This window comes from Oncorhynchus mykiss, chromosome 18 (assembly GCF_057628025.1).
Source record: "Oncorhynchus mykiss isolate SJ-2025 chromosome 18, ASM5762802v1, whole genome shotgun sequence".
Taxonomy (NCBI): Eukaryota; Metazoa; Chordata; class Actinopteri; order Salmoniformes; family Salmonidae; genus Oncorhynchus; species Oncorhynchus mykiss.
The window spans coordinates 16,717,667-16,730,025 of NC_143039.1; the positions used below are offsets into that span (position 1 = coordinate 16,717,667).

The 12,359-nt window shown below is 45.5% G+C and overlaps 2 protein-coding genes across 5 annotated transcripts in view; both read left to right on the top strand.

The window, feature by feature from the left end:
- Positions 1-97: 97 nt before the first annotated feature.
- On the top strand, positions 98-8,474 carry LOC149975414 (aspartyl aminopeptidase-like). The gene is made up of 15 exons (XM_090207426.1): positions 98-205; positions 604-694; positions 1,347-1,435; positions 2,027-2,140; positions 2,408-2,533; positions 2,708-2,832; positions 3,079-3,163; positions 3,318-3,425; positions 3,508-3,585; positions 3,919-4,002; positions 4,554-4,714; positions 5,494-5,533; positions 5,766-5,867; positions 7,392-7,559; positions 8,218-8,474. Exons 1-15 carry the CDS (start codon positions 200-202, stop codon positions 8,266-8,268), a joined length of 1,428 nt encoding a protein of 475 aa, XP_090063552.1. The 5' UTR covers positions 98-199; the 3' UTR covers positions 8,269-8,474.
- Positions 8,475-9,580: 1,106 nt separating this feature from the next.
- The window catches only part of LOC110495547 (receptor-type tyrosine-protein phosphatase-like N), a 45,262-nt gene continuing 42,483 nt past the window's right edge, over positions 9,581-12,359 (top strand). For 2 of the 4 annotated variants that reach the window (XM_090207427.1, XM_090207431.1), the window contains exon 1: positions 9,581-9,898. In XM_090207427.1, the coding sequence (XP_090063553.1) occupies positions 9,823-9,898 (76 nt within the window). In that variant the 5' untranslated portion in view covers positions 9,581-9,822. The remainder of the gene's footprint in view (positions 9,899-12,359) is intronic. The other 2 variants (XM_090207430.1, XM_090207432.1) reach the window with 2 other exon arrangements.

Below are 12,359 nucleotides of genomic sequence, written 5' to 3' on the forward strand. Positions count from 1 at the left end.
TTGTTTCCTCAACAATCTCTGGCCACGAAACAGCCAACAATGTTGTTTTACCTCCTGGCCAGCAGAGGGCAATACCACGTTCTCCTCCCTTCAAATTGTCCATTGTTAGATTCTACATCGGTGGTCTTTACTAAATCTGTCAGAGGTCTCCCGTGTGCTTTACACCGGGTACAGAGTTTAACAGTCCAGTTAAACATTTATGCAGGTAAGCACCATAAATTATGATTTGGCTGTTGGCATATTAGTAACGTTAATTGTAGCTAGCTCAGAGCAGTCTGGTTTGACTTTTGGAAGCTTTGTTTGCCGTGTCTACTGCACAAGTTAGCTATCTATTCGGTTTTGCTTGATAAATGTCTGTGTTTGCTGGCTAGCTAACGTTACCTAGCAAGCAACGATTAGCCTACTGTCTATTCTGCAGTCAGCTTTAACGTCTATTCTGTTTTTGGACTAATCATACAGTCTATGACATATGTTATAACACTGACTTTTGCTGAATTGTATTTTGCTTGCTGCTCAGAAACTTTAATCTCTCTTTCTGTTTCGCTTGCCAATGCAACGCTGTGTCGTTCATGGCGTGTAACGTTATCCTCCTGCTTTCTCTAGTCACTGATCATGAAAAGTTCAAAGGAAGCTGTGCAGACTGCTGCCAAGGAGTTCCTGCAGTTCGTGAACAAAGGAGTGTCTCCATACCACGGTCAGAAACAAGTCATGTCACGGCACAATATAGGGACAAAGAGAAATACTGTAAATCCAGTGTCAACACTAAATACATTTTTGATCAAGAGCATGGAACATTGGGAGACTACCTTCCATGGACATTGCCATGGGATAGATATCTTGCAGGCAAATGTCCTCTTTCTGAGCCTGTACTGATGCCAGTTTTATTGTGCAGCCTACCTTTGCACTCTGATCCATGTACAGTCCATTCACACTATCCTTGGCCTAGATCCTTCCTGAGATCTCTCAAAGCCACTCTATTATCCAGGGGTGCAACTTTGGTTTCAGAAGTGGGGGGGGGGGGTAACTTTTTTTATTTGTATTTTTTTTTAATCAAGTCTGATAAACACTCCAAACAGCCTACCCGGCCGCCCGGAGGTGTCTGCATGGTCCTTAAGCATACCATTGCCTCATTTAGTATCACATTCCAATTATAAAACTGAGGGGGACAAAAATGCCATATCAGAATGTGGGAGGGACATGCCCGTCCCCAATGAAAATTGCACCCCTGCTGTTATCAGTCAATTAATTGATATGTCCCCTGGTTTCACAGGCTGTAACTCATAAAAGGAACGAGGTGGCTTGAAGTTAATGTCCTGCTCTTTTCACTCTGTCCTGTTTGTGAGCAGTGGTTGAAGAGTGTAAGTCCCGTCTGCTGGGGGCTGGCTTTACTGAGCTGAAGGAGACTGAGCAGTGGAACATCAAGCCTGCCAGTAAGGTCAGTCAGTACATGGAGGTTCCAGTCTACACAGCTTTATAGGGCTTCATCATATAGGGATCAGGCCTGGGTTCAAATAGTATTTGTTGTAAGTAATTGGGCGTCACTCTAAAGCGGGAAGGTGGAATAAACGAGTCAGGAGTAGGTTTCTTGATTGAACACAGTTCTCTATTGAGGGCATTTGGTCAACACAAACACTCCAACATAATCAATGAAAATCTCCCAAGGAAAAACATACATCTTCTTCTCCAGATGACACAAGAACACAATAGGATTATCTTTAAACTACAACAAAAAGTCACGGGATTGTCACCGTCTTAGTGGTTCTTCCTGGATAGCTCCTCTCTCTCTCGGTGGCCATCTTCCAGAGATAGTTTCCCCCTCCCTGCTGGTTCCATACTCTCTCTTATAGGGGAAGAAGAATATGTAATTAGTACCGTCAGCTGTGCTTAATTGCCTCTGGTTACCTTGTCTCCCATGCCTTGTTGGGCTACTATCTGTGAGCCCAGCCTGCCCTCTGGTGGTCCTTCCACATTGTTTTCTTTCAAACTGCGCTTGATTGAGAACTAACTACTCCTCTTCTCTCAACAGTACTTTGTGACCCGTAACTACTCCTCCATCATCGCTTTTGCTGTGGGTGGACATTTCCAGCCAGGCAATGGCTTCACTATGATTGGAGCACACACAGACAGCCCCTGTCTGAGGGTAAGGATGAAATTCTACACTTGGGACACGCTGGGAAAATGACTGGGCCGTGTTCATTAGGGACAAAACGTTTTGAAACAGTCAGGTAATGTCTGAACTTGTCCATTTAAGAACAAATGTTTTAGTTTTCTGTTGCAAATTGATTTGCTACGGTGTACCCTACTGAACACGACCCAGGGCTAACACCGCCAACCACTGTGGATAGTAGGTCATACTTGTATTTGGTCGCTAACTTGACACCCTTCTCTCTCTGTGTGGTTGATTCAGATTAAGCCACGGTCCAAGAAGACCAAACAGGGCTGTCTGCAGGTCGGGGTGGAGTGCTACGGAGGAGGAATCTGGAACACCTGGTTCGACCGGGATCTGACCATCGCCGGTCGTGTTATGGTCAAGGTATGGCAATGTAACCCTACCCATCTAACCCTTCATTCACAACTGAAACATTAAGGTTGGCCCATTTCTTAGGTTTCTGAACTCTCATGAACTATGTGTTGAAGTGTGTCTGGAGAATGGAGGTGTGTTTGTGAGAGGACCTTACATGGGAGTTGTTGTGTTATTGTGGTGCAGACTGGAGATAAGCTGGTCCATCGTCTGGTTCACGTGCCCCGGCCGATCATGAGGATCCCCCACCTGGCCATCCACCTCCAGAGGGACATCAACGACTCCTTCGGCCCCAACAAGGAGAACCACCTGTAAGTCCCAGGTTGCATGTCAGAAGTCTGAACTGGCTTCCTCTCCTCCATCTACACTGATCTGACGACAGGACAGGTGAAGGCAGTATGGCTGGAATTTTCTGTCACCTGTTCTGTTCTTTCACATCAGTGCAATTGAAGGGGAGGAGACCACTATAGACTATTGAGATACACCCCTCAAGGGACCAGGAGAACAAACATGAATTGGACAGGAAAATAAGTGTTTAGTAACTGTGTGTGTGACAGAGTGCCCATCCTAGCCACTGCTGTACAGGAGGAGTTGGAGACTGGCTGCTGTTCCACTGGGGATGCCTGCGATGCCACCACTTTTGTAAGACTCTTAACTATCCATATCTCTCACTGTACACTCTGCAGTACTAGATAGTTATACACAGTCCAATGTACCACACACACTAATCAATCACTTGCCTTACACAACTTCAGTAGGCCTTTAGTACATTTCTCCATCTCTCTCACTCGTCCAGGCAGAGAAGCACCACCCGGCCCTGGTCAAGGTGCTGTGTTCAGAGCTGGACGTTCAGCCTGAGGCCCTGCTGGACTTTGAGCTGTGTCTGGCTGACACTCAGCCAGGGGTGAGTCTCCTCTCCTCCACCTCCACCCCCTCTGTTGTTAATGACATCGATAACAGATTACTGACGTGTGTCTGCTGCATAGGCAATTGGAGGTGTGTTTGAAGAGTTCATCTACTCCCCCCGTCTGGACAACCTCCACAGCTGCTACTGTGCCCTGCAGGTGAGCCTCCTCTGTTCCAACTCAACACTCCACCTCCAGACACTAACACCAGCCACCTGGCGGAAAAGATGTGAGGTTGCTACTCTCAGAGCTGTACTTTGAGAAGGAGACCGGTTGTTGAAACCGGTCTCCTTCTCAAAGTACAGCTCTGAGAGTAGCAACCTCACATCTTTTCCTCCGGTGTGTGAGAGGGACGAGAGGAATCGGAACGTGACTACCACCATAATGTGAACGTCCTCTTTAACCTTACCATTCATTCTCCTAACCTCTACTTCCTCTTTAACCTTAACCTTCATTCCCCTAACCTTTACCCTCTTTTCCTCTGTCCACTAGGCTCTGATGGACTCCTGCATCTCTGGAGACTCTTTGGCCACAGACCCCAACATCAGGATGGTGACTCTGTTTGACAATGAAGAGGTCGGTCCCCCAGTCCTGTGTTGGCTAAATTCCTTCTGTGTAGAGCTAGGGCTTCTCCTTCACTGGCCTATAGCTATGAACTATAACTAGGGCCCAGGGTTTTCTGGTGGTTAGGAAAAACCCCTGGGGACATATTCACAAAGTATCTCTGATAAGGAGTGCTGATATAGGATCAGGTTCCCCCTCTGATTAATTAAAAATGTACAACTGATCCTAGATCAGCACTCCTACTCTGAGATGTTTTGTCAATATGGCCTCTGTATATCTAACTCAGGGCTCTCCAACCCTGTTCCTGGAGCGATACCCTCCTGTAGGTTTAGACTCCAACCCTGTTCCTGGTAGAGAGACCATCCTGTAGTGTAGGTTTAGACCCCAGTTGTAAAATGACTGATTTAGCCTATCACCCAGCTAATTAATAGAATCAGGTGCTCTAAATTAGGGTTGGAGTGTGAACCTACAGGAGGGTAGCTCTCCAGGAACAGGGTTGAAGTATAAACCTACAGGAGGGAACTGGTTTGGCGAAACTTAACACTTCCCCCTATGGCCTGTAGGTGGGGTCAGAGAGCGCCCAGGGGGCAGCGTCCAACCTGACAGAGCTGATCCTGAGTCGACTGTCCTCCTCCCCCACCAACCTCACAGCCTTCCAGCAGGCGGTGCCACGCTCCTTCATGATCAGCGCCGACATGGCCCACGCCCTGCACCCCAACTACCAGTCAGTACCATACAGTAACCTGTCAATCACTCCAGTCTCTATAGTAACACTCCAATTACCAGTCAGTTTACTCCTACTCCCTATAGAAACGCCGTACTGTTAATCACTCTGTGGTTGCATCCCAATTCTCCACCATTTTCCCAAAGTGTCTACTTCCTGCCATGGATTTAATGGTGGAGCCTCCCTTCCTGCCCATTATTACACCAAATGTTTTTAGATCCATGACAGAAAGTGTGCAAGTGAGGTCAGGTTCTAGAACATCATCCCAACTACCAGTCAGGTTCTAGAACATCATCCCAACTACCAGTCAGGTTCTAGAACATCATCCCAACTATCAGTCAGGGTCTAGAACATCATCCCAACTACCAGTCAGGGTCTAGAACATCATCCCAACTATCAGTCACACTTTAGAAAAAGGGTGGAGAATCAGGACACAACCTCTGTCTCTAGTAACACCCCAACTACCAGTCAGAGGTTGTGTCCTGATTCTCCACCCTTTTTCTAAAGTGTGACTGGTAGTTGGGATGTTACTCCCCATAGAAAACATACTAACATTCACACTGTCTCTACCAGTCAGGTTCAAGAACAACATCCCAACTACCAGTCAGTGTACAGTATACCTGGGGAATAATAGTCTCATTTATTTATGATATATTTATATCATATTTGATATATAATTGACTGCTGTTGTACTGTTTTTGTGCCAGCTGGGACCAGAAGACAGTTTGAAAGATGTTTGCTGTGTTTATAGTTTTAATCGACTTTAATTTTCACCCTAGGGAGAAGCATGATGAAAACCACAGACCAGCCTTCCACAAGGTACAGAGCTCAAATTACCCCCTCAGCAATACGCACTGAAAACCCACATTACAACTGGTGGACATATTGTTGGAATCTTCTACAAAAAATGTCTACGCTTAAGATTTAGGTAAAATAGTCATGGTGGACCTGTGTAATATTTGTGGCAGACATGCTATACATGTATGTATGTTTTCTATACAGATATCTGAAGTTGTAGTCAGTGTGATTGTCTGAATGTCCTCTCTCTCAGGGTCCTGTAGTTAAATTCAACAGTAACCAGCGCTATGCCACTACGGCTGTGACAGCCTCCATCTTGAGAGAGATCGCCAGTCGTGTTGGTGTGCCTCTTCAGGTAATTGGCGTGTGTGTGTGTGCGCGTGTGATTTGTTCATACATACTTGTTTCTGTGTGTGCTTGGTGCACTGCGCGGGTTTGTGATCTTGTTTCTTAAATCCACTCTGCAAGGAGCACATCTCCTAGCAAAGTAGTGCTGAGGTGAAGAAAGTGCAGTGGTGTAGTGGGGATTTAAACCAAGCCGTTTCTGTAGTGGGGATTTAAACCAAGCCGTTTCTGTAGTGGGGATTTAAACCAAGCCGTTTCTGTAGTGGGGATTTAAACCAAGCCGTTTCTGTAGTGGGGATTTAAACCAAGCCGGTTCTGTAGTGGGGATTTAAACCAAGCCGGTTCTGTAGTGGGGATTTAAACCAAGCCGGTTCTGTAGTGGGGATTTAAACCAAGCCGGTTCTGTAGTGGGGATTTAAACCAAGCCGGTTCTGTAGTGGGGATTTAAACCAAGCCGTGGTGTAGTGGGGATTTAAACCAAGCCGGTTCTGTAGTGGGGATTTCAACCAAGCCGTGGTGTAGTGGGGATTTAAACCAAGCCGGTTCTGTAGTGGGGATTTAAACCAAGCCGTGGTGTAGTGGGGATTTAAACCAAGCCGGTTCTGTAGTGGGGATTTAAACCAAGCTGGTTCTGTAGTGGGGATTTAAACCAAGCCGTGGTGTAGTGGGGATTTAAACCAAGTCGTTTCTGTAGTGGGAATTTAAACCAAGCTGTTTCTGTAGTGGGGATTTAAACCAAGCCGGTGGTGTAGTGGGGATTTAAACCAAGCCGGTTCTATAGTGGGGATTTAAACCAAGCCGGTTCTGTAGTGGGGATTTAAACCAAGTCGGTTCTGTAGTGGCGATTTAAACCAAGCCGGTTCTGTAGTGGGGATTTAAACCAAGCCGGTTCTGTAGTGGGGATAAAAACCAAGTCGGTTCTGTAGTGGCGATTTAAACCAAGCCGGTTCTGTAGTGGGGATTTAAACCAAGCCGGTTCTTTAAACCAAGCCGTGGGGTAATGGTGATTTAAACTTAGCCTTAGTGCAGTGGGGAGTGGGGTGGAGGGGATTTAAACCTAGCCTTAGTGCAGTGGGGTAGGGGTTATTTTAAACCAAGTTTATGGGAGAGATGAGGGAGACTGAAATGAGAACGTCTGCATCTTAAGAGTAGATGAAGGATGTTCCGCTCCCACAAGGGCACTTTATTCACCTCAGGGCCTGGTGAAACTACCGCTCTGGTCCATTTCCCTCCCTGAAGTGTGCACTCATTCACCCCCATATGGACTCAGAGGAATGGACCGCTGTAAAGCCAGATTTAAATAGCAGAGAGGCAGGAATGACAGTTCCAGTTCTGACTCATGTTGAGTTTCCCCACACAGCTGACATCCAATGTATGTCTGAGTGATTAATGGGCATCCATGGCACATGGAAATGTAATCAATAAATCTGAATGTAACAGTACATGTGTTTTATTCTCTCCACAGATGCTTCAACTGTACCTAGTAAGCGTGTGTTAATTCATTACCCTCCTGACCCTGTTTCTGTGGCCCCAGGATGTGATGGTGCGTAACGACAGCCCCTGTGGGACCACCATCGGCCCCATCCTGTCTTCCCGCCTGGGGATCCCCGTGCTGGACATCGGTGCCCCCCAGCTGGCCATGCACTCCATCAGGGAGATGTGCTGCACCTCTGGAGTACTCCAGTCTACCAACCTATTCAAGGTACTGGACCCTGTACTAACCCACTCCATCAGGGAGATGTGCTCCAGTCTACCAACCTATTCAAGGTACTGGACCCTGTACTAACCCACTCCATCAGGGAGATGTGCTCCAGTCTACCAACCTAATCAAGGTACTGGACCCTGTACTAACCCACTCCATCAGGGAGATGTGCTCCAGTCTACCAACCTATTCAAGGTACTGGACCCTGTACTAACCCACTCCATCAGGGAGATGTGCTCCAGTCTACCAACCTATTCAAGGTACTGGACCCTGTACTAACCCACTCCAGGGTTGGGGTCAATTCAGGATGTACACTAAATTTCCAATTCTCTTGAATGCTTGTCAATTAGGAAAATGTGGCTTTGGAATGACCCCCTGACCCTGACCCACCCTTTTCACTCTGCTGTTTCTCTATGAGCCAAACTGAGCCAAGCGGTTCTGCCTGGCCTGGGTACACATCTACTGTAGTTGCTGGACAATGTGGAAGGAAAATATCAGAGCCAGCACAGTGTGGGAACAGCATGTTAGTGTGAAAGTGGTATCAGACAGTCCGTACATTCTATGGGTCTAATTGTGTTGTAATCTGACCAGACATAGTGAACCATAATGTCTCACTATGTTGATGTATGATGATGTGTCTTCCGTCTGTTCTTACCAGGGCTTCTTTGAGCTCTTCCCCACTGTGAGAGACATGGTGACTGTGGACTAGCCTGGGGGAAGGACACAGCATGGACAGAAGGACAGACAGATGTCCTCCTCTGGGTCTCTCTACACACGGTGTTATTTGTATACTCACATGACACACAGTGCTACAGCAGAACGTTTTGCACACATTCAGAGGCAAGGAAAGTTTCCTTCAAATTATGTTTCTGATGAACTGAAATGGTTTATAAAATAATACATTTTTAATCTACACATCCTCTCTCCTTCCCTTGTTTTTGTTCACTCACTCATTCCACACACATATAGTCCTAAAGGCTGGACGCAATGGGCACTGCAGTGCCCCTGGACCAATTAAGTCGCTTGCTTAAAGGCACAACGGCAGATGATGCATTTCCGCACTAGATTTTCCCGTCTTGAGTTGGGATTCGAACCGGCAACCCTCTGGTTGAGGCCTGCTTCTCTAACCTCTGCCTCTGATGTTGCACTGGATCTCCAATTGAAATAAAGTGTTTGGCCCACACTCTTTAGCAAGTCTAGTACCAGTGCTGAAACAACATACAATGTTGACAAATATTCTGAACAAAAATCTAAACACAACAGTTTTACTGAGTTTACAGTTCATATAAGGAAATCAGTCAATTTACATAAATTCATTAGGCCCTAATCTATGGATTTCACAATACTGGGCATCCATGGGTGGGCCTAGGAGGGCATACGCCCACCCACTTGGGAGCTAGGCCCAGCCAATCAGAATGTGTTTTTCCCCACCAAAGGTTTTTTTTTCAGACAGAAATACTCCTCAGTTTCATCAGCTGTCCTGGGCTGGCATGGTTACATGAGGTCGGAAGTGGCTTGTGGTAGAGAAATGAACATTCAATTCTCTGGCAACAGCGCTGTTGGACATTCCTGCAGTTAGCATGCCAATTACACGCTCCCTCAACTTGAAACATCCGTGGCATTGTGTTGTGTGGCATTGTGTTGTGTGACAAAACTGCACATTTTAGAGTGGCCTTTTATTGTCCCCAGCACAGGGTGCACCTGTGTAATGATCATGCTGTTTAATCAGCTTCTTGTCAGGTGGATGGATTATCTTGGCAAAGGATAAATTATCACTGACAGGAATGTAAAACAAGTGTGTGTGCACAATTTGAGAGAAATAAGCTTTTTGTGAGTATGGAACATTTCTGGGATCTTTTATTTCAGCTCATGAAACATGACCCCACTTTACATGTTGTGTTTATATTTTTCCTCAGTATATTTAGAGGAACTGAGGAATACATGGTAAAAATGACTTGAACTTTATTAATTTCGCCTAGTGGGCTATGAGGCAATGGTGGGTCTCCCAAAGGTAAACCAGCCATGCAGAAAGACTAACCCCTTCCGTTCCTGATCCGAAGCAGCGTGCATCCCGGGATTTACACATTTCTCGCAACACTTGCAGTCTCACTCACAGTTGGTGCGCTTCAGCTGCCGAAAATCCACGTCCTTCCTTTGGAGTCGGAGTGGATGTGCGACATTAGAAAGTCCCTCCGATAGTTTACACGGATCATGAGGGTTTAAAACGCACCGCTGAACAGCTCTGTCTGTCTTGGGGAAAACCATGGGATCTCAGCGACTATGGAGCGTGTTATGTGTGATGGCGGTGTGCTATCAGACGGGGATGTCAAGCAGATACGGTAAGGGAGAGAAATGAACTGAGTCACTCAGAGGCAGGTAACAGGTCTACATACACAGCCATTTAGAAATCTCAGCCAAGGCAATAGCGTATAGTGAATAAATCAATGCAATATATTGACGGGGTCCATGAGCCATATTCTGCTACTTACTTCAAACTGGATTTGCCAGAATAGCAACTAAGAATATAGCCACATATGCTCAATTATTTTAGTATCATTCACCGTACTGTTTTGCTTTTCTGTGCATTGTAGCATAGTGTTATAAACAATGTGAATTTACTTATACATTACAAATGTTAAGAAATTGAGAGATTCAGATGTGATTCAACATCATTTCTGGATGTCAGTTATGTTTGTTTAGGCTATTGGAGGCTATGTAGGCTGAATCTACAATTGCTTCACAATACACTTGGTTTGATTAGTGACTTGAGGCTGTCGACTTCTGCTTGGATTGAATGATGGGTTTTGCGAAAACAGCGTCAGGCATGATTCATCATAGCTCCTCTCCGCAATAATAGTGGAGCAAGGACCAGTAATAGCCTGCTGTGCCCCACGCTTTGGCTCCGCGCGCTCAATAAAAACAAAACTGTTTGAGAGCGAGGGAGAGCGTTTCTTCACGTCATTCAAAAGTCAGAAGATTAGGGTTTGGTTTTTGTGTCGGCTACTGGTCTGGTGTTTTTGCTTTTGTGGATGACGATGTCATTTTGATTTGGGTAAAATGCACTGCGCTAAGTTTAAACAACATGCACTTGGCTATTGATGCAATGTCAACCCAATGCAAGGAAATTGAATGACAACCTAGGCAACCACTGTCATAGGTTTACCAAGGCCCATTCTGTAATACTGCGATTGCAACCACCCACTTGCTTACCACACATGACCTCACGCCCTCCAGGCTGGTTAGTAGTTCAATTACTAAAGTTGGATCCTGTTCTCATGTAGCCATCCTACCGCTGGCAGTTTATCAATGTAGGCTGCAGCCAATCCTACCACCTCGAACTGTACATCAATTGCGCCTGCGCGCTCATTTCAGTACCATGGACAGTGCATACATACTCTCTACGTCAATGGCATGTGCGTTGGTTATAGCCAGTCATTTTAGAACCATGGACAGACGGCAGACTCAGCACTGATGGTTCAGAACAGTGCGCTTGTTTTCTGTGTCGATGGCCGCTTGACATTTCGGTGCTGTAGGGCAGGCTAAACCTGTGCTGTGGAGGCAGACAGGCAGGCACACACACTGACCTTAACTCAGTTCTGGTGAGATGTAGACCTGACTACTGTTAGTTCATCACACTAGGGGAAAATGTATTACTTTGCCTCCTTGATTTCCAGCTGTTCGACACGGTTGGTTATCTTGTAATGCGGTTATTGCTTACTTACCGTGTGTGTCAATCTGAGGAGAATTATACCATGTCTAACTGGCTATGACTGCCTTCCTTTTGACATGCCGGTTTGTGGAGTTATCAGAAGTGAAACAGTAGGCCTAACATTGTGCAGGTAACTAATAAACCAATAGTAGCGTACCCCATCGGTGTGACTCACCACCACAACTGTAGTCACTACCTGAAGGATCCTTCATTCATATGGCTTCACCCCATGTGAATAAACAGGAATGAGTGAGAACTGCATATATTCTAATGTATTTGGAGATTTTGTTGGATGGCCAGACCAATTTACTGAGCATGTTTAAGACACAACACTAACAAAGCTGAAGAGGCATATACACGCGTATGTATCAAGTATAACTCACCTATTCTGATGGTTATGAATCACATAATGATAGTCTTTAAATCTGGTGGTACTGATGGTTATGAATCAGATTATAACAGTCTTTAAATCTGGTGGTACTGATGGTTATGAATCACAATATGATAGTCTTTAAATCTGGTGGTACTGATGGTTATGAATCACAATATGGTACTTGTTAGATCTGGTGGGGTTTTACATTTCTCAGGTTGTCAAACAGTGAGAGGTGAGACACAGGTGGTGTGTGACTTCAGCCCATAGCATCACCTGTCATGGCCATCTGTCTATATACACCTCGGAGGACAAAAACAAGTCTGTTTTCTGAAGATTAAAAGGGCCATCCGCAGTTGAAACAATAACAAAGAGGGCTCCCCGCCACCGTTTTGATAAAAAGTTGAGGGATGGGGTGGCTGGAGAAATGGAACCACTCTCAAATTTTGCCCATCAATTATATACAAATGACAGTTTTAACCATGTTTTGAGGCTATACAGTGTTTTGTTTACATTCACATTGGAGTAAATCAAGCTTATCATGTTGGATTCTGATGGGGTACAACATTCTCATGAGGCATTTCTAAGTTTAAGATTACCCCTTTTAAATCTGTAAAATATAAGGGTGCATCCCAAATGGCACCCTATTCCCTATATAGTGCACTACTTTAGACTAGGACCGTGTTCCCTATATAGTGCACTACTTTAGACCAGGGCCCTA

Excerpts from the sequence above, each read along its gene's own strand:
- LOC149975414 (XM_090207426.1), top strand. Across the intron at positions 1,436-2,026 it reads ACATCAAGCCTGCCAGTAAG|TACTTTGTGACCCGTAACTA; the intron begins GTCAGTCAGTAC and ends TTCTCTCAACAG. Across the intron at positions 2,534-2,707 it reads CCGGTCGTGTTATGGTCAAG|ACTGGAGATAAGCTGGTCCA; the intron begins GTATGGCAATGT and ends ATTGTGGTGCAG.